General features: G+C 41.1%; 1 protein-coding gene across 6 annotated transcripts in view; it reads right to left on the minus strand.

The window, feature by feature from the left end:
• Positions 1-25521, minus strand: part of KCTD1 (potassium channel tetramerization domain containing 1) — a 99143-nt gene that overhangs the window by 1977 nt on the left and 71645 nt on the right. For all 6 annotated transcript variants that reach the window (XM_064435723.1, XM_064435688.1, XM_064435715.1 and 3 more), the window contains exons 3-4: positions 3642-3786; positions 1091-1396 (exon numbers count right to left, since the gene is read on the minus strand). In XM_064435723.1, the coding sequence (XP_064291793.1) occupies positions 1091-1396; positions 3642-3786 (451 nt within the window). The remainder of the gene's footprint in view (positions 1-1090; positions 1397-3641; positions 3787-25521) is intronic.

Raw genomic sequence — 25521 nt, forward strand, 5'->3', positions numbered from 1 at the left:
GGGTGGTTCAGCATTGGAATGGACTACTCAGGGCAGTGGTGGAGCCACCATCCCTGTAAATATTCAAGATATGACTGGATGTGGCACTTAGTGGTGTAGTTTAGTTGACGTGGTGGTGTTTGATCAAAGGCTGAACTTGTTGATCTTGGAGATCTTTTCCAACCTTAATGACTGTGATTCTCTACCTGGACAGTGGGACCTGGCAGATGAAAATATGCCAAGCTCAGCTTGCAAGCCTGTTCTGTAAAAGAACTCACCCATGAGCGTGCAGCATTTAGGAGGTGTGTTTAAACCAAACAGCATTGATTGTGCCATTGATGATTTCACATGGGAAGTGCTGACTATGCAGGACGTGCTAACTAGGGGCAGGCAGGTGTCTGAGGTTGGTTGTTTTTAACCAGAAAAGGATGAAAACATAACACTAACACTGAAGTTGATTATAATTATTCCAGGAATTACCTGCATTTGTCGCCCAGATTTTTTTTAATCAATTTCATAACATCTATTGATTTTAGACATTGCCACATTGCATCACTGAATACTTTGCGTTGAAAGGAACCTTTAAAGATCATCAAGTTCAAACCCTCTGCAATGAGCAGGGACATCTTTAACTAAATTAGGTTGCTTAGAGCCCTGTCCAGCCTGACCCTTGAGTATTTCCATGGATGGGGCATCCACCACCTCCCTGAGCAACGTGTTCCAGTGTTTCACCACCCTCACTGAAAAGTTTTCCTCCTTTTATCTAGTAAAAACCAACCCTATTTTAGTTTAAATCATTATCCCATGTCCTATCAATTGCAACAGGCCTCTACTCTGCTATAAAAGATCAGGAAACAACACTGGAAGTGAAAGTGAAGGGCTTTCCCTATGACCACAGAAAATTCTAACACTACTGTAGTTTGTTTGCAAAGAGATTTGGTGATACATGAATTAAATGGAGAAAGACAACTCGACATACAGAAATAAGTAACTTGCTTAAAGCCTCCACCTGATTCTGCTCACCAAAACTCTCCAGTGACATGGAACAGGGTCAGCCCACGGGTACCTGGCCAGCAGCCCCCTTTCAAAAACTGCACGTGTGACGTCCTACCTGAACTGAGTTGAGGTGACAGTATCCGTTCAGCGGGAATCGGATGACGTGTGTAGAGTCGTGGTTCCAGCCGGCGTTGACAGAATTACACATCACATCCCCGATCTCCGGGAACACCTCCTCTATCAAGGACTTATCTCCACTCAGGGTAATCCTCTCGCCGAGATCTGGGGCAACTCGCACCACCAGGCACTCGCAAGACTTGGAGAAGCGGCCACTCTCCCGGTCCTGTTTCCACCGTTCCATCTCTCCTAGCATGGGCTGAAGCTGGAAATACTTTGCTTCTTCATATAACAAGCTGTAGTCCTGAAAGACACACACATTACTGTGCACAATTAAGAGAAGCACTGCTAATGTGGTGCTTAAGGTAGATGGATATTCAGGCCGACGCTGCTCTAGGTCTGGAACCCTTCGGACAGAGCTCCTAATTACTGTGTAGGAAGGTCTAATAAAGGAACAGTGCAGGCAAAAAATAACCAACAGCCACTGGGAACACAATGGGTATAGCAGCACTTGCAAGAGTAGGGAAAGGCTATGCTTGCTCAACTCCCTTCTGCAAAAAAAAAAAAAAAATCTCCCACTTTTCCCCATATTTCAGCCCCACAGTGATGTCATATAATAATGATCTGATTGAACAGATGGAACAGAATTTAATCAGGATTCAGAAAATTCATCACTAGGATCCATTGTGTCTTACAGCAATACTAGCAGGCATTATAACAGGTATAAGAATGTAAATGAGGAAGGCTGCAATGTTTGTTAGTGTAAAATGATTCAGATATTTGCATAATGTCTGCACATATTAGTGCATTTTAAAAATTAAGTATTTTTTAATACTTCCCTATTTTGCCACTAGTATTGTTTACTACATCATCTCAAATGCCAGAGCAGAGGGAAGGCATTTTTAGGCATAGCCACTGCAGAAGTAATTTAGAACTGATGATGTGGAGTCTGCCTACTGCCATTTTTTAAATTTAAAAAAAAAAATTAAATCTTGTTTTTCTAGATGTAAGACCATAAAATCATTTGGAAAATATTTATACAGAGAAAAGAGATACATGAGAATTAGGGATGAAAGAGAAACAGAATGACAAGAGAAGCCTGCTAACAGTAAATATGGTCCTGAATTTGAACTAGAAACCAAATACTTGATGAGGACACCTAAGTCATGTTAAAAATACTGCTTACATTTATTGTGCAACAAAAATGTAATGTAACCTATGTATTTCTAAGAAACAAGAAACACTGTTCATTTTAATCGCTGTTTTTTTGTACACCTTAAAGTATAACTGGGGAGGACACCCCTCTGAACATCACAGTTGGGTGAACTTACCAGGAATTACATTTTTAATTTCAACACAGCTACAGTATATTTATGTGTTTTAAAAGCTTGACATATGTAATTTTCTTAATATTGCATGAAAGGTGGCTTTTCCTTTTTCTGTATTTCTGATGACCTGCAGGAGAAGTGCCAAGAGCAGCACAAAGCCATGCTAAGGCTTCAAAAGAAGGAAATTATGCTTATCTGTTTGCTCCAAACTCCCACATTATTCAGGGAGATCTGCCCTTGTCACTATGGGAGCAGCAAGGATGTGTCTACAGCAGATGATTCAAAGGTTGCTGAAATACAGCTCTTGAACTCAGCCTCACACCTGTGATGCCCAAATGCCTGTCTCAGATAAAGGGAAAAGGACTGCATAGCAGTGTGAACTGCTCCATCCCTGCCTCATCACCTCTCCTGTTCAATCCCAATTGCTGCATTTCCTGCAGTGAACCAGGGGCACTGATCTGTGATCATTAAGTGAAGGTAAGGATCTGTTCTGACTGAAGACACCACATATACACCCTCATACCTACTAGCAGATAAATATCACATGGATTCTGAAGCTCTGCCTCTGTAGCCTTCGTCTGACATTGAACTACCACCAATTCAATGTTACTAAAAACTGGGAAAAAAAATAGGCTCTTTATTAAAGTTTAAATAATAAATATAGAACTATTCATTCCTGACTTCTCTGAAACTCCAAAATTAAGCTTGCAGTATGCATTCAAGAGTCTGAGGCAGAAAAGATTCTATGACTTAATGCCCAAATATTACCATGTGTGCAGTTTATTTTGTCAATATTGTGATTCACACACCATTTTCTGAATTTCAGTGTGGGAGTGAAAACTGGAGCTGCTACAATCACTGGGGAAGCATAAAAATGCATGAGAAGACAAGTAATCAGCAAAGCTCATGAGCAGTCAGTTGCAGATTGTACATCACTTCTGCTTCCATGAGTATGGTACAACATTTCATTTCCCTGGCTCAAATCTGGCAAAGTTGCTTTATTACCACTATAGCCAGGAGGGGAAAGTTTAATACTGATGCCACTCTAGGAAAGGAAGACACCACTTTAGCAACCCCATTCTTACTTTTGCCATGTCCCTGAAATCAAACACCATACCCTGCAAGTGCACCTTCCCTATCCAGGGCTCTGTTTTGACTACACACCAGGATACTTGCTTTACCAAGGTAGATGCAAAAAATCCAAGTCCCTTGAAATCTCACCTTGAAATCGTCAGGAATGAGGAGTTTTGATGTCCTTAAGAAATTCAAGATATATCTGAACATCTGCCCATCTCTGTCGATGAAATAATGCTGCTTGAGACTGTCGAGGACAATGGGCTCTGTGCCATCGAAAAGCCGGCCAATTCTGGAGAGGAAACAAGAGACAAGGAGCACAGTCAGACCAAGCTCAGCTCAAGAACTGCTCAAATACCCCAGCACTACAAAACCCTCCCATGCAAACTTCACTGAAGCAGCTCTGTGGCTTTGTTTCATTAGAAAAGGGCTGGTTTCAAACCACTGTGTAAGCCACATATTTTCCAGCATGGCCTGATTGAGTTCCAAGCAGCAGAGCTGGAGAGGTGGAAGGGAACAAGTCAGGCCAGCAGTCTCTCCCACCCACCTCACTGCCCCAGTCTGTATCTAATAAGATGACAACCCCTCAATTATTTTGGACACCTCTTTTGATAGTCCCCTTCAGCACAGCCCATCCCCTCTAGATGTTCCAATGCCCTGGACTGACTCATTCTGCTTTACAGAGCACTACATAGGGAATTTTATTTAGTTTGGAAGCTGTACCTGAGGAGTAGTTTGGTTTGGTTCTTTGCTTTATTTTCAATTGTTTTTTAAACCCAGGTCACTTCTTGGATACCATTTTCTGCAACCAACACCAGGGCAGGCACAGCTAGGGTGAGGGACAGCACATAATGGTAATATAAAGATGGGGGTACAGTGTTGATAACATTTCACTGTGAGGCAATGCTTTAATCTAATACCTGCTTGTGGCAGGTATCAAGCAGAACACTCAAATAATACAGAAAAATGTCTTAGCTTTCAGACACCACCCACTGACCACCAGAACCACGCAGCCACCTAGAGAAACTCTGCTTGGCAACACATCTTGCAACATCAACCACTGAGTACATTTCTGGATGTGGGGCTCCCAAACCAGCTTTAGTTAGAGCAATAGGAAGGGCTGAAAAAGCCAAACAAAACCCTCAGTGTAACACCAAATAAATGTTTTTAATTTGGTGTTACACTGCACTGGGGCATTTGCAAAACTCTCCTGAGTCACTGGTGGTTTCCCAATGAAATGAGCTGGAGTGACTGGCAGGTCTCGTTTTGTGTGCCTGTCCGTATGTCTGTGCGTGCAATGTGGAAGTACTTTTTGACTACAGACAGTCATGACACACTGTTTTTGTTTTGTTTTAAAAGCAGTGAATAAACAATGCACCCCCACTACCAGCAATAAAATAAAATTTAAAAAAACCAAAAAAAAAAAACCAACCAAATATTCAGAGATTTAGATAAGCCCTCCTGGCTGCACGAAGCACCCCAGGCTGAGAGACGCCCCATCCACTGGCCAGCAGAAGGGGATGTCCAGAAGGCATTCAAGAGGCAAAAGACAAAGTGGCTCCCAAAGAGGGGGAGGCAGCAGGGCTTGCAGCAGGGTCTCAGGGAACTGCAGAGGTGCAGGGCTCCAGGTGACCACAGACTGTGTTGCATCAACAGCCAAATACCCTCCCTTTGAAAATGGCACAGGCAACCCAAACTGAGTTTGGAACAATGCATGTGCCTGCAGCAGGTATATATATATAAGTTGTGAACAGAATACAAATCTCATCTATAGTTTCTCACCAGCTGGGAGGAGACCAGAAAAGAAATAGAACTCCATTAACCCCAGCTGGCCATTTACAATTCTGTAGTAAATGCATGAATCAATTCAAGTTGCATGAAATCTGTAACATATAAGGAATTAAATATATTTTGCATCATGAGCAGGTACAGAACACTTTTTTTTCAAAGCCATCCCTTGAACTATTCAAGCTTTCTTCCTCAAAGACTTGTTACTGCCTGCCCTGCTGCTCAAAATTTGAGCTGTGACAGCCCATATAACACAGGCTCCTGTTCACGTGGTGTATGAGCCACATTTTATGTCTAATATGGAAGTACTCAGCATTTAGAATTAATTTTCCCTTATACTCAAGCATGTCATCTTCAAATTTATCATGGAATTCACACACAAAACATGTATTTGGCCAAGTCAGTCATTACTGAAATGTATAATTGTAATTGGTTTCTGCAGCATTTTCCTAGTTCTAAATTACTTGTATAATTACATATTTTAAACCTCTAGGCTTTTTGTCTCCATTTTATTAATTGTTTAGAGAAGAGCAAGATAGTATCAGAGGATGGAGCCTTCAGACAAAACCATAATGCTGAGGAGAGTGCTCAGCCACTGGGAGTGCTACCTGGGACCTGAATGGCTTTGGGAATGGACTGGAAGTGTTAACAGAAAGTGCTGCCCTAGTGCTCTGCTGCTCTGCAGCAACAACAGCAGCAGCAGCAGCAAAAGCCCAGGAACTGCAAAGCCCCAATTCCCTCCTGAATCCCCTCCCAGGATCACTCTGCAATACACTTTTACATATTAAAACCGCATTGGAAGGGTAGGCCCCCAGCAGAGAGACTTCTGTAAAGAATTTTTTTCCCTTTTCAGATGGAAAAATGTAGATTCCAGCATCCTTCATGTAGCCTTCAGGGAAAAACCTGAGGTATTATGGGATCCAAATCTTGTGACAGGGTCCTGCTCCTGATCTGCATTTGCTACACCCATCAGGACAGGAGACTGGGCTGTGCCAGGATCTGGGGAGCACCCAGCATCCTCACCTCTCAGCATCCTCAGCAGGAACTCTTGTGTTCCCAGGGGCACAGTGGGAAGCACTCTCTCCTGCCCCACTTGTCACCTCCTCTGTACAATACAACTTCATCTCCATCCTCCCTGCCACCCATAGCTTTGCTGGCACTCCTGCTTGGTCTCACACTGGGATTATGCATGCTTAAGAGACACTAGTTTGCTAGCACAAGAAGGGACTGGTAAATCATTATAATTTCACTTCCCAAGAAAACCTGAAAGAGGTTTTTCCCCATCTCCTTCTTGACAATGTTGGCTGATGATTGGCAAAGACACCTTTCTGTTTTAAATGACAAATATTTAACAGCTGAATGGAGTTTCGAGACAGGAGAGCACTTTGACGGAGGATTGCAAAATAAGATGATAATTATATGCAGAATTAGCCAAATATCAAGGGTAAAGGATAAGAAACTGTAGTCCATTTACAAGAAAATGTGCTTCTGAAATATTTAATTAAAACTAACAGGCTGGAATTTTCCATATATCAGGAAAATTAATGTCCCATGGGTTGAAAGTGCGACCTCCAATGGGTAATAATTAATGTCTGTGGCTTTAAGTATCATATTCCACTGTCAGAAATCGAATGCTTCAAGGGCTGAAAATATAAGCAGTGGAAAACCCTCTTTCCATGTGAGAATTTGGTTGTACTTAAAGGACACAGACTAGGTATAGCTACAAGCCCTTGTTTACTGGAGAAAAAACAACAGGGAATGGAAAATATAATTGTTTTAATTCCATAAAATACTACAGGGATGAATCTTTCTTCCCACAGATCAGCACTCCCATAACAACATTTCTATACCAAAAAGCTAGCACAGGAAGATGACATTGCTTGCAGGATTTCTCAAATTCTTCAGAAAAAAAGTCCTGCTTGTCAAGTATAAAAATATACTGTCTGCAGCAAAACTGTATACAGTGTGTTTATAGCCTTGATCTCTCGTTGTATAAATATTTAAATATATTATTATTATACACGTAAAGAGAAAAGACTTCACTTTAGTATAGTCTGCCTCAGCTGGAAATGCAGGAAAGCAGCAATAATTAGGAAAAAGATGGCCAGTAGTAATTAAACAAGTCAACTATTGCAAAACACTTAATGCCAAGAAAAAATGACAGTGTTCTACAGATTGTTTTAATGGCTTCATTGGACAGAGCTAAAATTATTCATTTCTGTAATCAAAAGGATCCAGGGAACATGGAAAAGCTGCAAGCCTTGATGTTTGCAAACATACAGAATATTATATCACTTTCAAACTAAGGCAGAAATAAACTTTTCTTCTCTGAGAAAATACAGGTTTGTTATAATTGAATATATTCAGTATATAATTTCTTATATTAACATCTTTATCAGAGGACACTACAAACTCCAAACTAACTGAAAATCTTTTGCAATAAACTACTTTCAACAGTTCTGAGCTGCCAGAGTTCTGTGCTCCCCACATCTTTCACAGAACAACAAAAAAGGAGGACAACTGGTGAGAAGTCCTTCTCTTAACCCATCAGAGGGGACTGTGCAGCAGGAGAAGCATCAGTGATGCCCTGGAACCTGCAATTCCACACTAATGGCAAGGCAAGTAACTGCCTGGATTTCACCAAGGGTGGATATTCAGCAGCTAATAAAGAGCAAAATACTCATGAAAACACATCGCTGTCCCTCCAACAATGAATCACATGACAAAGCAAATGTATTTTACTTGAAATCTTACTCATCTGCTTGGAGCCACTGCAGCAAAGTGATTAGGAGTTTGGTCCTTAAAAGTTAAGTGCAAGTTTTATTATCACATCATTATATTTATGTGGCTAATGGGAATGCTTATTTAACACTCTGGAGTGTGTGGAGAGTGAGCTGTAACAAGCTTTTCTTTTTTTTTTTCCTCTGCAACTTTTTAGTCCAAGCTGTCCTTATTAATTTCTTTTCATTTTCTTTCACTGAGTGCTCAAAGGCAATTTGCATAAGAGTCCATTATAAATTAGATCTGTTTAATGGTATGCTCATCTCATGGCTATTTAATTTTACTTCCTCGTATGTCTAAATTATATAATTTTGCACTGTCCCCTAGCAGCTAGTACAGCTGAAGTGGTGTCCATGCCAGTGAGAAATGTTATTCTACCCAACTGGAGAATGATGAGGTTTCTATTATTTTTTTCAGAGAACCAATTTGACAGTATCAACCTGCTTTTCTTTTTTGAATAACTCACATTATTTGGATCCACAGAGACTGAATACATAGCAACCTTTATAATTCTGCATAACAAAAGTTGGCTCATAAACATAACAGAATACATTTGCAATTTTCAGGAACATATATTACGAAAACCGCATTTTAACCAAATACCCTGTTGTAATCTCTTGCTCTCAGTGCTATTATAATTTGTTCTTATCTTTTTCCTCTTACATTTAATTTAATGTTTCATGTCCATGAGTCTCAGGAATTTCTTGGCACATACAGTTCCTATATTATGAGAAGATGCATTAATACAAATAATTATAAAGCAAAGGTAACAGGGGAAAAATGTATTAAAACCTAAAAGCTCATTAAACTTCTACAGAAAAAGTATTTATATAGGAGCCAAAACTACAGAGAAGAAGAATGTACAGGAGGGAAGAGGTATTTAAACACCAGTTCATATGAAATTAAAACAAAAAAACTACATAGCATTTTAAAGAATAGATAAATGTCAAATACTGAGTAAAAGGATGTCAAATCTTTGTAGAAATATTTGCTAAAGATTAAGGAACTGAATCATTTACATGGAGAAGATTTCAAATATCTTAAGATTGTTACTTCAGCATGACAGTAAATGAAAAGGTAGGGGCAAGCTCAGAGGGCTCATGAGGCATTTAGAAGGAAGTGAGATAGACAAAAAGTGGTGAATAATATTAAAGGCAGAGCAAAGCACGCGAGGAGCAGATGGGAAGGATCTGGAACGATGAGTGACATGTTATCATCAGGGAACACACTAGAGACAAAAAAACCCCAAACCAAACAACTAAGAAAAAAGAGAGAAACATGGGATTTGCTACAACCTGCCTGATCAGAGGCAGCATCAGGAGCAGAGATGAAAGCAAATCAGACATATTACAAAATGAACTAATAGTTGCTGGATCTAATCCAGATGGACAAACTGACACATTAACTGGAAAAGTATGAATTGCACAACATGGTGTAGTCATGTTGCAGGAATGCTCCTGACACGAGAGCAAACTACGTCTTTCTACGCCACAGATGAGCGTGGAGAATGAGAGACGTGTATCGAAATGACAGCGGAACAAAGGTGGCCACATGGGTCACAGCAAGCACAGGGGTGAATTAATAAATGGACAGCCAAGGCTCCACAAGTCAGTAGAAGCACCCTAATCTCTGTCTGCCCAAAAAGGTTTTTCCAAAATAAAATAAAAGCTGTATTTTCCCTGCTAAAGAGGTGACCTAGGCACCTAGGAGTTTCACACCAGGACTTAATGATTACACCATGAAACAGAGCTAATACAGCAATCCCCTGGTGTACAGAACATGCTGGTTGATAATCAGTCACCCTGGCGGGTGTAGGGTGCCTGAATGCTCAACAGAAGCCAGTCCAAAAATGTAGTCTCTGTCACTGGCTTCCCTTGGGCTGTTCAAACCCTCATTCCCAAACCATGGAATCAGGACAATCATCCACCCAGACACAAATGGCACTGGTAGAAATGCTGACATTTTAGAACAGAAAGGAGTAAATAGTTGGGATGGGATGTTGAGAGCTGTTGACTCATGACCAGAGAACAGTATTTGCAGGTAGATGGAAACCATCTCCCACATTGCCAGATGGTAACAAGGGTGAGGCCAGGAAAGCACTACCCCAGACCATGGATGGGCCAGGGAGTTTCTGTTTACCATATTCCTTCTCTCTCTGCTCTGGTGTACCAGGCAGATGCAGACTGATAAGAGGAACAGGCTGAAACCTAATCTGCATTTTTTCACACAAGGCTGGACAGGTAAGTGTTTTAAAAGCAATTTCAATATCACGTCAGCCAAACCTCCTGGATCTTTAGGTTGCATTACAGGCTTCAGATGTGGCTGGGGGGGAGTCTATCCACTGCTCACTAGTTGTTCTCCCACCCCAAACCAGGAGCTTTACCCCACAAACCCCATCACTTTTCAGAAAGTGAGGTTCCTCCATCTGACAGACACTGAAGTCACTAACACTTCCCAAGACATGCACGGACCATTCACTTAAGAGCTGGACTCGATGATCCTTCCAAGTGGATCCCTTCCAATTCAGAATATCCTGTGACTGACTATATCCTTGATCCTCACAGTTTTGCTTGTCTTCAGATACCAAACACACCTTCAAGGTTTTTTGCTACCATACAGATATGTCTCCAGAAAACTTAAGCCTTGCAATCCCCAAACTGGGGGACTGCTTGGCTGTTTCTTCAGCCAAGCCACAGTGGGGTGCCACAGCCCCTCTCTTCCTCTAGGACTTTGAGACACCTCTGGGAGCAGCCAGCACCCTGAGTGACCCACCCGCCAAATCTTGGAGACTCGGAGCAGGGCAGGAGGCTGCAGATACCTGCCATCATCCCTCTCATCACGGGGCAATTCGCTCAAGGTATTTGTGAGGACATCAGGCAATAAGGAGCTACACCCACGGCCTTCCCTGCACACCCAGGGACCATAGCCACAGCTTGACCACCAGGATTTTAGCCTTTTAAAGTGCCATCTCTTACTATTTCTTTTCAGGCTTGGGCATGCACTGGATATACTGAAGAACAGTCTACAAGCCTTTAATCTCCTACAGTGTTTGGTATCTTGCAAATAAGTCCTTAAAAACTTTCTAGTTTTCCAGAGCATATCAAAACCACTTTTCCTAAAATCACTTAAACCAATGAAATGTTAAATCCATTATTCATGCAAATACTTTTGCCATCTCTGTTTTTTGTAACCAAGTTTTCTTGGCAATGATAACATTTCACAGAAAAATTAACAAATACTCTCTTTGCTTGCCAAGATGATTTTACTAAGCTTGAATCCGATTTCATTGAGGTATGTTATTTGTTTTATCTTGAGGGAAGCTGCCTATTAAGTTAGTAGCAACCGTGTCCTTTTGCTTATGATATGGTTATTACTGAGCTATCAGGAGTACCTTTAAGTTATTAGGGTGCAATGGCAAATTAAGTACTTTGCGTCATAATTAGCTAATAACTTTTGAATTATATTTTAATCATGTTTAAGATGGTCAGGTTGGCTGTGAGTACAGATAATGGAGGATAGGAGCAGAACAGGAGTGTTTATCATTCAATACCAAAAGCCAGAAAGTAGGTAAACCAGTGGATGCACAACATCCCAAAGGCCATGATAACCTATATATTCAGAACACTGAACTCCTTCACAGGCAGCAATGTAAAAAAGTGGAACTTGTGTCTTAGGATCACATTTAAGTAAAAAGCAAAAATATATCAGTTTCAACTCAGCCCCCTTTGAGCCTGTCTACTTTTTTTTTTTTTACCCATAAAAAGATTGTTAACAATACCCATCCTCAAGTCCCTGTTGATAAACCTGTTCATGCAGATTCCACAATAGAGAGGATACCGTTAAAGCAGCTTGGAAAACAACTACCAGAGCCATTTCCCTTTCAAAACTCATGATCAAGAAAAACCAAACAACCAACAAAAAAAAAAAAAAAAAAAAAAAAAAAAAAAAAAAAAAAAAGACTCAGAATAGGGGAAATCCTTTGATGTATTCCTTTGTACATCAAGCTTGCCCCTCAGCTTTCATGAATTTCATTCAAACCACTGTTAGCTCTCAGTATTTCCTCTGTATCCTTGAGAAGACTCAGCATCAAAATTCCACATAAGAATCACTGGAAATCAGGAAACACTCCAAGTTTCTCCGTTAAATGCCTTAGAAAAGTAGTGGCAAACAAGTTCTGGATCCAAACCCAGTAGAGACCCCACTACAGCATATATATGCTTTGCTGAATCTGTAAGATATTGCTAATTCTGCCCCTTTCCAGGATGTTACTTCGAGAACCTGGCATCACTCTAACATGCCTGGAACCTCTTTCCATATAAATTACAAGCATGGCAATGAAACCATAATGAATTAAACTTTCCAAGATCTTCACAACTTTGACTACTTAGCCAGAAATCACATCTATGTTGTTTTGTTAACTGCTGCCTTCTCCAAGAGAAAGGACAGCACGTTTCCATAGACAGGACAAGAACACACTTGCCTTTCCCTTTGCAAGAGTTGCACAAGCTCCTTCTTCATTGCAGCCCATAAAAGCAGGAGACTGCACAATTAACCTTTGTGTGCTCTGGGGGGGATTCTACAGGAACTGCTTCCTGAGAGAGAGAATAAGGCCACTACTGCATTAAAGCCTAAGTAAAAGCTTCCCATTAATGAATAAAATTCAGAGAGACAAAGCACTTCTAAAACTTTTCGATGTCTGTGTCTTAACTATGTTTGTGCCTGCATTCCCAGAAAACATCACCCTCCAGAGCCCAGAATGAAGGAATGAAGTATTCCCAAACATTCTCACTCTTCTGCTTTCAATAAATACCCATGAAAGTCACACTCAAACTTTGTAACATCCTTCTTAAGTGCGGTTCACACAGAGGACAACAATTTGCTGCTGTTAGCTTGTGCAGCAGAAGCCTCTAAAACAGATTACCAGGTCCCAACCCTGCTGCTGAACTAGGGCTTGGACTGTCAGAAGACAGATTTGCCAGGGAAGGTGGAAAAGACGTTCAGTCTGCTTTTTAAAATCCCTACACAAATAGGCAAAGGAGAAAAAAAAATACATTGCAAAGAACACTATTAAAGTAGTCAAAACAAGCTTCACAAGTTAAGATATGTCAGATATTAGAGATGCTCCTGCAAGTCACATTTGCAAACCTCCCTTTGTGTGAAGGATTTTAGACTTTAGATTTTAATGATCCACTCTTTTCTCACAGCACCCTGAACTTGGCACTCAAGTCAGGTACAAGCCAGGGTTGTACAGCCTAGCAGGCTGCTGCCCACGGGACCCCTGCTTCATCTGCTCGAGCTCTAATGGATGAGGAAGGGACTGCAGGAAGGGAAAATGGGTAAGGTAGATGGGGGCTGACCTAGAAAAATGAACTCTGTCCAAGCATGTGCCAAATTTCCTCTGTGATGCTACCACTAAGCACACTTGCCTTAATTTTTTAAGCCCCTTTGAGTGAAGCAAGAAGGTACCAGACTAAGCAATGTTGTGAAGAAAGCACGCAAGAATGACTCTTCAGAACAGGACTCAAATAATATGCAGAAAACACAGCCGAAGGGATACATGCTGAACTGAGGAGGAACAGGAGATGCTGATGACATGTTTAGTAAATAAGCAACACATCTCCCTGCACAGAGGCAGGCAAATGTATTTGAGATAATATTATTACACATATACTATGAAAACTACAAAGGTCACCCTGGCTGCCCAAATAATGTTCTTTTCCTATAAAGCTTACTTTAATTGCAATGAGAGAAGCTGCAAGGCTATCTACCCAATAGCACATTTATTATACTTCAAATATTAGTGTTTTCCCTTACTTACTTAGCCCACCTGCTCAGAGATTCCTGTATCTTGACTGAAAGCAGTACTTTCACACTAACACCCTAGACTACAAATTCTTCTAGAAGGGCAATCCATATAGCACACAAGCATACACAACAGAGGCAAGGAAGAGGGGGGAGCACAGAATTTAATATGGGAAACACAGGACCATACACTGCTCTTTTCTTGACTAACTCACATCCCATACAATTACATTGCTGTGATTCCTCGTGTGGACACACACTAGTGTCTACATAGAGAAACGTGTTTACACCCGTATAACTCATTCCCATACATTTACATGTTTAATCGCTTCCATGCTAGAGGTTGAAGTGATTTTTGCACTTCAGTAACTAGAAAAATCACACCATTAACCAAATCAGGTCATACAGAATCTGCGTGCTAATCAGTTAAGAGGACAGGAAAGTCCACCTAAAACATCTTAGACAGTGGCTCTGAGCAATAAATAATGCTTATTGCACAGGTTAGAAAAGCTAAAGCCACACCTGAACATTTTGGTGGTGGTGGGGTGATAAAAAAACACACAGATAACATTATTTCATTGACAAACTTTACATATACAAAACAGTGGCTTTATTGTTTATTAAATTAGATGCTGCCATGGTGTAATCATCCCTGCAGCCATACCAAACCCAACAGTAGGTCAGATGCAATCCTGTGGAGGAGGCAGAGAGAGGAGAAAGGAAGAGAAGTGAGACACAGCACAGAAGCAATACAGCCCCATAAACTAGTGGTGCAAGGAATAATTAATCCATGGATGTGAAAACAGATGCTGTAACTGTAGAAAGCAAAATCTGCAAAAATACCACATGACAAAAGCAAATGTTACAACATGGTTCCTTTAATAAACAACATCCACGATGTGATTCAGCTGCCTGTTGCCACTTGAGATACTCTAGGGCATCCCAAAGTGCTGGGTGATGGCACAGGGACACTACTGCAGGCTTCTGCCCTGCTGGAACAGCCACAGAGTCCAAGCAGAAACTGTGCACAGGATTAGCTTCCCATGTCAAGGTGAGTGTATATCCCACTCACAAAAATGACCAGAAACTAACTGTACCAAATGAAACAAAATCTAACACTCTTCCTCGACACTCATTTCAATTTTTTAAAAGTCAGGCTCTATTAAATAAAAATTTATATGGTATTAAATTCAGAGCAAAAGTTTGTAGTGCTCCTAAATTGTATAAGAATTTGTAACATTTTTAATTTAAGAGCTCTTTTACTCATCAGGTCAGGTTACTCTCACATAGAGGAGCTGACTGGTCCTTCCTCCTGAGCTACAGCTTCACTACAGGAATACAGAAGAGTGACATCCAAAATCATATTTAGGAGCCTCACTCCCTAAATGCAGGCAGTCAGCCTCAAGTGTTTTAGCAGGGTGTTGAGGTGAGCAGACCGTAGAATCCAGCTGCAGCCCACGGACAGACACAGACTCCCGTGGAGGGCAGCCCACTCACACTGGGTCTCATTCCATGCACACCTTGTGCACCACCACAGCAGCGATTGTGCACCCCAAAGACTGCGACAGCTCTGGCAAATAGCAACTAATAAATGCTGAATGCAGGGGGGAAATGATCTGTGGAGAAACACCCAAGCTCAACTCCATCAGTCTGGAGGATTTACAGCAGGGAGGATGTATGTCCTACACCCGTTGTGATCTTCCTGTGGCAACCAGCACAACCCAACAGTGAAAATCTTCCTGGGGTGGTTCCAGGCTGCTAATAAACAAGAAGATGCCTATTAAGCTGAGCACTGCTTTTAAACTAGTAGAAATATGCTGCTGATGAAGCAGACTACTGCCTGAGTTTGTAGGTTTTCATTATTTCATTCACTTAACTGTGAAGCTTTTCTCTAAAAAGAGGAAAATATAACACTTGGAACAACGGAAGCAAATAAAGCACCATTTCCTAAAGGTCTCTCCATACTGCATCTGCCCTTTTCCCCAGATGCTAGCAACACCACACAACCCTCATATCAATAAATTAATTTGCAGCTTGCAGTAATACTGAAAAAACCCCAACTGATCAAGAACCAACAGGGGTACGTATACCAAAATTTCCTTAACAATAAGAAAAAACAACTAAGAATTTACTAAGAAAAAATACTGAATTTCAAACCTACAGTGTTTTAGAAAATGTAAGTTCTAATACAGACATTTTTGGGGACAGAAAACTGTTCCAGAAAGTTCTCCTCTCCTCTGCTGAAAATCAAACACATTACAACCACCTTGCATTATTCCCTCCACTTGTATACTTAGTTAATACCAATGCCTTTTGCTCTATATGTGAATGTAATAAAATTTTAATTTTGCAGAAATCCAGGTGTCTTGGTAGATTTTTGATTTTTTTTTTCCTTTCCTCACCCCAAGGCATAGATATAAATTGTTTTCTGCTATCTTTACAGGAGATCTATGGAACCATGTTATCGAAAGTTGCAGAAGACTGAAAATAGTTTAGGGTAATCAACAGCTGCACTGTTTCATCAAAGCCCCATCTCTCCAAAAGCCACTGGTATTGCAACAAACAGTTTGGGGCTATAGTTTGATTTTGATTATTTTCCATTATTTTTCTAAAAACCTCCTCTTTTCGTGGCAGGCAGAAGCCAATTAGCACCATGAAAGGAAGAAGTCTGGAGATAGACAATGTGTTAAAACAACCAACTTTGACAAGGAAGTCAGACCATCATATTAAATATTGGTAACCAACCTATGCACAAGAGTCTGTATTTATTTGTTTTAACCTCACAGTCCTGTGATGGAAGCTGAGAGTGCAGTTCTTGGCCCCTCACTTTTGCACAGCTTTTCTTCCCTCAGTGTATACCACAAGATGACGACCCACAATTCATGACAGACGGTGAAATGGACCTGGGCTGCCCAGCTGTCCAGCAGAAGGCAGAACCAGCACCATGATGGGTTTTAACAGGAGGGAGAAGGCACCTGAGGTCAGACTGGGCTCTGCCATATCACCACTGATACTGCAGAACAAGAGCAGCAGGACCACAGGTCTCATTTGCTTGCAGCTGCCCCTCGAATCAGATGCTTTCCCCAAGCCCTACTGCTCAGCAGCTGTGCCCACTCCATCCCTGAATCCTGCAGCCCACCCAGAGCTCCAGCCACAGTGGGTGCAGGCACATAATCCATCTTTGCCGCCTCTAATTGCCACCAACCACTATCCATGTGCTTTGATGTCAGAAGACCTCCGGCAGAGATCTGCCCCGGGGATCTACGCTGCAGTGAAGAACGAGTCTGCCATATTCACATGGGTAACACAAAGGCAGCAACAGCTTTGCAGGGATCCCTGAGAAGTGTTTACGAAGAACTGAGCCTCACAAGAGATGACAAAAGGAAGGGGTATTTCTCCACTGTGATTCAAGAGTTGGTTGATCTTCGAGGAAAATCCTCTGCTAAACAAATAGTGAGGGGCACAGAAACAGCCAGCATATGACTGTGACAGCAGCTCAGGCTACTTTGCAGGACTGAAGTCAGAACAAAGCATGTTTGCTCCTCATGGTCTGTGAACACAGGCAAAATTATAATCCATGTCTAATTTTAGGAGCACATCACTGGCTTATTATTTATTAGAAATAGACAGATATGACAAAGAAGCAGCTTCACCTCAACTCTGAAGCAGGGAAAGCTGACAGCAACACATTCTTGCTGGCTGAAGCATGTGGAGTCACTTCAGAGCAGGGGCATCAACTTGCTCCACACTACCTGCCCCACCATTGCCAACATTTTGTTACTACGGCAGAATAATATTAGGACATCAGTGAGGAAAATAAACTCTCTGTTATGATGGATGTGCATTTAGTCAGCAATGTGCTACAACAAACTTGACCTTCATCAGGACTAGATTTCACTGACTGCTTTTTTGGGACCTCACCCCATTTATTTTGTTCTGTCTACAGCCTCTGCAATTTCTAACTGATAAAAATTTCATCACTTTTCCCAGTGGAAGCACACTGCAAAGAAAAATACTCTGACATGCAAGGTCAAGGGACAGAGCCCTTTCTGTGGTCTTTCACAGCAACAGAAAGGGGTATTGGAATAAAAACTCCCAGAAGATCTTCAGATGAGTCGTCCCAATGTGAAACAGTCTGGCACGGCCCAGCAGAGTTTTTGCAGGCTCAGGTTCAGGTTTGCAGAACAACATGACACATTTTTGTTCTCTGAATAGGAACTACACTGTCAGCTTTACGTTTTTACACAGTACCAAACCTGTTATATGTTCTTCATCACTCCCAGGGCCATTCATGTTTATCATGTTTCCAGGATTTCATTAATAAACAAAAGGAAGAAGGACTTTATACCTCTGACTGAACTACTTTGCATTTTAATAGAAAATAATAAACTGACCGACATGCAAGCTAAACACAATTGAAACTTGCACCCATACCAGCTGTTTCTATTTTCAAACCAGCGCTTTATGCCTTGTAATGACAGCAGACAGTAGCAACTTCCAATAGCATCTTTTTCATCCTTCATTTTGTTGAGTCTACCCAAGAGAGAAGCATGAAACATACCTGATTAGGGCTTTTATTTCTACTTCCCAAGAGGAGAATTAAATGCTCATCTAGAATCAGACCTCTGTGGTCGGGAGAGCAGCATCCATTCAGCTACACCATTAATCCAAAATGGAAGTGGGAAAGTGCAATTGTAGCTCTGCTGATGAGTTTATCGAGGTTAGCTACTAAGCAAGGGCAGGCCAGTATGAGAGGCATGGCCCAAGGCCCAGCTTTATGAGACTGCAATATTAGAAACTGGGAAAATGAGAATGTCTGATGAAAAGTGGAGCCTCCAAATACGCTTTAGCTACAGAACAGCAGCAGTTTTTCTCCTTTCCCTTTCCCATAAGCTCTTCCAAAGGGGAAATAAGCAGGCAGGTATCTCCCTAGAATAACATTTGCCACCACTTCTCTACTCATGCATCTCCTTTGCATCTCTAATGATGGACACTGGGCTTTTCTCTGTGGCAGCACAATGGAGCCAGAGCGGTTCCCTATGGCATTACTGCAGCAGAGCTGGAAGCTGCCATGAGCAGAGCATCACCCTCATCAGGTTTTGAAAGGCCAGAGGGAAGATTATCACTCAGGGGAGATCATACACAGGAGAAGCCAGTAAAGCAAAATTAAACCTTAATATTCCACAAAGGATAAGGACATTGTTTTTGAAAATGTTAGCAAGGCACGAGAAAAACGTATTTAAAAGTCAGCCACTGCCACATCAGGAGTCAATTGTGTTGGGCAGCAAAATATTCAGAAAAAATGTAAGATGAATATAAATATAGCTTACATGTTTGAAAGTTAACATTAACTGCTTTTCGCATGCTTTATGGCAACTTCAGTCCTGTGCAGCTGTAGCCACAGCACTTGGAGAAAAAGCAAAACATCTCATTGTTTCAAACAAACACAAGCAGTTTCATGTGACAAGCTCCAAGTATAAAATGAAAAAAATATTCCTAAAACTCCCACATTATACCACGAGTAAACTAGAATTTCATAGCAAAAGTGAATAAACAATAGCTTTTGAGGCTGGAGAAATTACCATCATGGTGATATCTAATCTCTCCCCAGAAGTCAAGAATTATGACTAAAGCCTTCCAACATAGATATAGCCTGAAATTCTATGTCAGAAGTATGTCCAATTGCATTTGGCAATCCTTAGCCAAGAGAGAGGCTGACTATAATTGGATGAATATTTGAAGTGCTTCATTATTCATGTAGGAAGGCTAGGTAAAAAGTGTTTTGTAGTCCCAAGACACTGGAGGGTGTGTGTTATTGGGTAATAACCAATTAGGAATGTTGACAGCGCTCTGCCTTTGGGATCACCCTGGCCAACAAAGCACCTGGGTGTATGTTGTTGTGCAAAGGCACACACCCTCTGCCTACTGCTCAGTTTATTTAAGCTAGGCTTTCACCAAAGGAAATGGAGGACACCCCAAAGGATGTGCATTTGACAGCTCAGTTACATTCAGAAATAGTGCTGCTTTGTTGTTCTGTCTTCCAAAAAAACACCTTTTTTCAATAGTATTTCTGAATTAGTAATGCTACTGGTTATTGAAAACAAATTCCAGTTCTTCTGTTTTACTGCTTATAATCCAGCAAAAGAGCAATATTTTTACTATATCCAGTAAGGAAATACTGACAGCAAAAGATCAGCTCCTACCCCTGTAATCTGGTAAAAAAACTGTGCTGCTATAAATACTTCAAACTCAGAACAATAGATATCAATGATTTTCCTTTCATGCAAGTCTAAGAAAAACATATGAATCATTAGCACAGGCATGCAAAAGATTTTTAAAACTTCAGCTTCAAAAACCAACAATCTCACGAGAACCAGAAATCCAACAACAACTGAGGTAATGGTAGAGCACTTCAACCCTATCAGTACCTCCCACAACAAGGGTAGAAGGTACTGATTGTACAAACACTGATTTTTATTTCCTCCCTTATTTTCTTTATCACTGTAATAATAATTTTTAAAAAACCTGCAAATTTACATTCTCATTGAAAGCAAAGAAATTACTGTACAAGCTGCCCAACAGGACTTTCTTACCACAAAAGAAACACTCAAAACTTTTCCTGAAAGATTTGTTTGTTTCAAACATGCAAAATTCAGTATGTTATAAGGAGGAACATATCAGTTTTTCTGCAGCTCTCATTTTCTGGCTTGTATCATATTTAGCTTGTCCTGTGGCACTGAGAGTACTGCAGCATTTTCTCTGAAATCCCCCTCACCCTCTCCCCCATGTATCACCAAGACGATGATGTTTTGATGAAGCATCAAGCTCGGGCCCTCGAGATAATGGATTCAATGGGATACACTTAAAAGATCATTTTTCTCTTTTGTATTGACTGCTTGCACTGCTCTAAGACAGGAAGGGCTTTCATTTTTTATGTAAGCTGCAAGACCCCCAGGGTCCTCTAAACTGTTTAAGAGGGATCAATTTTCAGATGGGTAGAAGGGGCCCAGCAGACCGTCACGGTTTGGAGCGCCTTCCTCCCCTCGTATCACCGACAAGTTTGGGCAAACCTAAAACCAGCTCCCAGCTGAGCCACTCTGGCATGGCAGAGCTTCCCACTGTTTGGGATTTGTGGTTAGCACTCGAACAGAGCTATAATTTATAGTATGCATGGAACAAAACAGGAAAAAAAGTTTCACAGAAGGAAAATAATCACAGGGGCTGACGGAGATAAACAGCAATAGAGCTGCTAAGCAAAGCAGTGCTTGGCACTGGCGTAGGGGCAGGAAACCATTACCCCATGACACGGGTTTAATGCAGTGACATTGTTGCAATTACACCCAGGCAACCTAACAAAACAAATTTATTGTACGGCACAAAATATTTCCAATTCAACATTGCAACATTTATTTTTTAATTACAGAACAAAGAACAACTTTTGGGGTGTGGAAGGACATAATCCATCATTTGCTCTGAAGTGACACACTTATGGCAAATGCTGTATATTATAACTTTCTATGCCACAATAAGCAACTACAAGCAATTTCTTTGGCAAGGAATGCAAAGGGTTTGGGTGAGGTTCTGTGAGATACTGCTTATCCCTCCATCTCCCTCTGTGTCAGCAGGGAGCCAAAGGCAAGCCACATGTTGCTGCACTGGGACTTCAATCACTCCAGTTTTACCTGTGTCACACAGCTTGTGACAGCATTTCACCTGCAACACGCCTCATGTGGAAAGAGTTTTTACCCTTCAAATATGGCCTGAATAAGAACTTAAGTACAATTTTTAATTAAAAGGAATGGGATGTTAATAGGTCACTTAAAGAACAATTATGTCTACCATTTGATTGACAGGCTTCTCATATTTTATCAAGAAAACCCCATTGCAGTCTAGGAGGTAGAATTTATCTTTGTAAATTGCTGAAGTGTGGAAGTGTAACCCATTGCATTTAACACTGCTTTGTGCAACTATCTCATCTTCTGAACAAAACCCTTTCTGTCAGACTCTCCTCCTTTACCTCCTTTAATCCTTTGCAAACATAAAATTTTTGATTCACAGAAACTGAATCGCCAGTGTTGCTCTCCATCACCGAATGCCTGTTCTGCAAAATGCAGCAGTGTGAAGAAATTGCAAAGATAGGTCTTCAGTAATTAGCTTGGGTACCAGACGTGGCACAGCTGAGTTTGCTGGAAGCAGGAAAAACGAGTCCAGGCGGAGCGTCGCGCTATATTGCTTTGAGCACCTGAGCTACCCAAGTGTCTACACACACGGTGCTGCACAGTGGAAGGACTGGATAGCAAAGTGAATGTGAGCCCACTGCTTTCCTAAAGGCATGTCCCTACAAAGCAATCCACAAGTAGCAGCTGCAAACTCAGCTTAAATGCTTTCAAACGGTGACAGAAGCCCGCTGGTTCTCAGCAGCAGGCAGAAAATGCCTTGAAAGTGCCTAGAAAAGTGCCCACATTTGCTGCAGAGAGCTGCAACTGTGCAGGAAGAGTCCTAGAGACCCAAGCTAATGTACACACCATGGCTAGAAACAATTTATTTGATTACTGATGTAAAGATTCAGTGAAAGAAATCAATGTGAATGAGTCTCAGAGACATCACTGAACTGATGTCACTAAGAGCAAACGCAGTATCTGAGATATTCTTAAAATATGCTGGCTGCTTACCTACTCTAAGGCAGCTCACTATTAACAAGAGCCAGAAAACCATACATGTGTGGGGAGAAAAGGACAAGCAAGCCAGCAATGTGCTTTCATCTGATCAGGTAAAGATCACTTGTGACCTCTGTGAGCTCTGACTCCTTCCAACAGAGATAGAAAAGTGTACAAAAAAAAAATGAAGGCAAAGCAATGAGAGATTTTAGTTGACAGAAGTAGGGTCAATGCTCAGAGCAGAACAGGGACAGAAAAAAAAGATACTGAAAGGCAAGAGTCAAAGAGACATCAACATCTTGCATGGTGTAGACAAAGGCAAAAAAAAAGGTTGAGAACAAAAGACAAAAGGAGAATAAAGCTTGCCAGATGACACTTGTCTGGTTATGATATTTGAATAAACTGCAGACTGGTTAAGTTAGAGGAAAAGTTCACATAACAGGAACTGGTGACATTCCCTTGGCCAACACAGCATTTGTGCTTTATTTGCATTAAAATGACTGCAGATAACCATTGAGTCCTGAGCAGTTTTCACCATTTCCTATGCAACCTCTGCCAATACATCCCCAAATGGCAAGAATACTTGTATACATGAAACCCAGCCAGAAAGTTGATCATCACCAGAAAGAAGTAAGCCAGAAGTTGGAATCTGTATCCTAAAGCTTCAAACACACCCAGGAGGTGGCCGGGTGTTGACGGCAAAACTGGAAGCCAAATATGTTTGCTTCTGCAATTATGTATGTACTAGATGCCAATTTGCTTAGCAACTGCATTGCAATTTATGAAAGACCAATGAAGTACAAACAGTTTATGTGGGAGCAGAATGAGAACCTTGTGCTAACACACTCCTTGCCATCAGGAACCTCTGTAAGTACAGCAAAAGGCAAAACAAACCACTGAACCTCACGACTATGGTTCAAACCTGGGCCCTATCAGAAGTGACCAATAAGCAGAATACTTCAGTGCCACCTCAGTTTCTAATGAGATTTTTTCTTATTAGGTCAGTGAGACCCAGAGACTCAGAATAATGTTTTATCTTCCCACGTATTGGTCAGGCAGAGTGAGAAATACTGCTTGGGTGCCTTCAGTCTAGCTTATGAAACCATGCTATTAGGCAGAAAAATACAAAAGTTGTAAGGTTCCCATCCACAGATTTTCATCCACCAAGGACTGCAAGCAGCCTTTGCAATCAAATGATTTCTCAAAGCACAGACCCTTAAACTCGTTATTGACAACCTCCCCTCTGCTGGACTTACAGGCTGATCCAACCCCTACAAACCCACATAAGCCAACTGGCAAAGGAATCCCTACACTGATTACATGGCTATGGATTTTCTTTTTTCCCCTCAAGAAAAAAAATTATTGTTACTTCTGAGGATTACTAGCCTCAGAAATAAGGAGCTGAAGTCTTTAGCTTTCTAACACCCCTGAATGTAGACACTTATTCCTCTGAACATATTTCCTTAAACACTGTCATAGCCAGGCAGCCAGAACAAGAATGTAATGAACCCCTGTAGCATCAAGTCTGCACATCTACATTCCCTGGCTCTGCATATGTGCAAAGAGCTCTCCAACAATCCACTATCTTGATTTTACTGTCATTTTACAGATTTGAGGGCAAAAGCATTGAACAAGTACAGAACACTGCTTTTTACCCTCCAAGTAAATACACATAAGCCCACTTTTACTGACATTTAGAACAGGAAGACAGACATCAGTTTGTGGCCCCTTTCAGTGATGACTCACCACCAGTTACTGACCACATGATGTGAGAACCTGCTAATCTGATGGTGCTATTTCTTTCACCAGTCACCAGCCACAAGCAACAGCAGCAACTTGCTGACCTTGCAAGTTAAACATATTACAGGACTACAATTTGAAAAATATTTACTTCTACTGAGGCAACAGTGATGACTGACCTGTGGTGATCATTAATTGAGCCAAAACAAGGTCAATATATACCCTAAGTTCAATATACATACCTAAAGCTACAATTAATCTTGGTTCAGCCAGGGCCAGAAAATACCCCTCTGAGCTCTTTATTGACAGTTGTGTGTTGCAAGAGAGCTCTCTTTAAAATATCAGTTGTGTAAATTCTCTGAATTTCTTTAAATGGGCATAAAGTATAGTATCATTCACAGCTCTGTTTCTATTTTCTTTCCAAGTCTGTGTATGTGGTTACACTAACCAACACAACTGTACTGCCTGACTGTGTTGAGTCTGGTCCTCATGAATCAACAGCTAATTTTTTATTAATACATGTTACTGATGATACCAACATCATCAACCTCTATCTCAGTTACTGGATCTATAAATATTTATGCTTAGAGATAGTAATCTTTTACACTTTCAATCATCATCCCAAAGCACTCTACAAATTGCTTTTTTGTTAACCTTGGTAGGAAGCAAGTGAAGCTCAAAGTTAAATCAGTTATCTTGGGTCACAGAACAGGTCAGTCAAAGTCAATGTATTTCCCTATCCCAAGCCCTCACTTTTCCTTGCCACAAGACCATGCAGCAATCAAATGATGAAATGTAAAAGGTGAATAACGAGATGAGTAAGACAGCATAGATAACAAAGACTGAACTGACCCTCTGCCAACTTCTTCTGCCTATTTCCCTCCTGCCAGGAATGTTACAAAACATTAAAAAGCTGTGACCTGGACCATTCATGCTAATGCAGCAGACAAAGCTGGTTACAGCAATACTGAAAGCTTTCACAGAGGCTTGCTCTTTCACAGAAGCTCACCCTTGAGGTTGCTATTCTAGAAAGATGCAGATAGAGATGTACCTCTCAGGAAGATAAATCCAAATAAGGACAGTGGAAATAGAGATGCAGTAACACCCACTCTCCCAATATTTCCTTCAAAACCCAAATCATCAAATGCTCATTAGTTAGAAAATTTTGTATTTCTTCAAGTTCAGCATAACTTAGAGCAGCTTGGGAGGAACTTTCCAAGGTGAGTAGGAAATTTGTGACAAGGCTGCTTTGATGGAGG

Source organism: Passer domesticus, chromosome 1, assembly GCF_036417665.1.
Source record: "Passer domesticus isolate bPasDom1 chromosome 1, bPasDom1.hap1, whole genome shotgun sequence".
In the NCBI taxonomy this organism is placed as follows: domain Eukaryota; kingdom Metazoa; phylum Chordata; class Aves; order Passeriformes; family Passeridae; genus Passer; species Passer domesticus.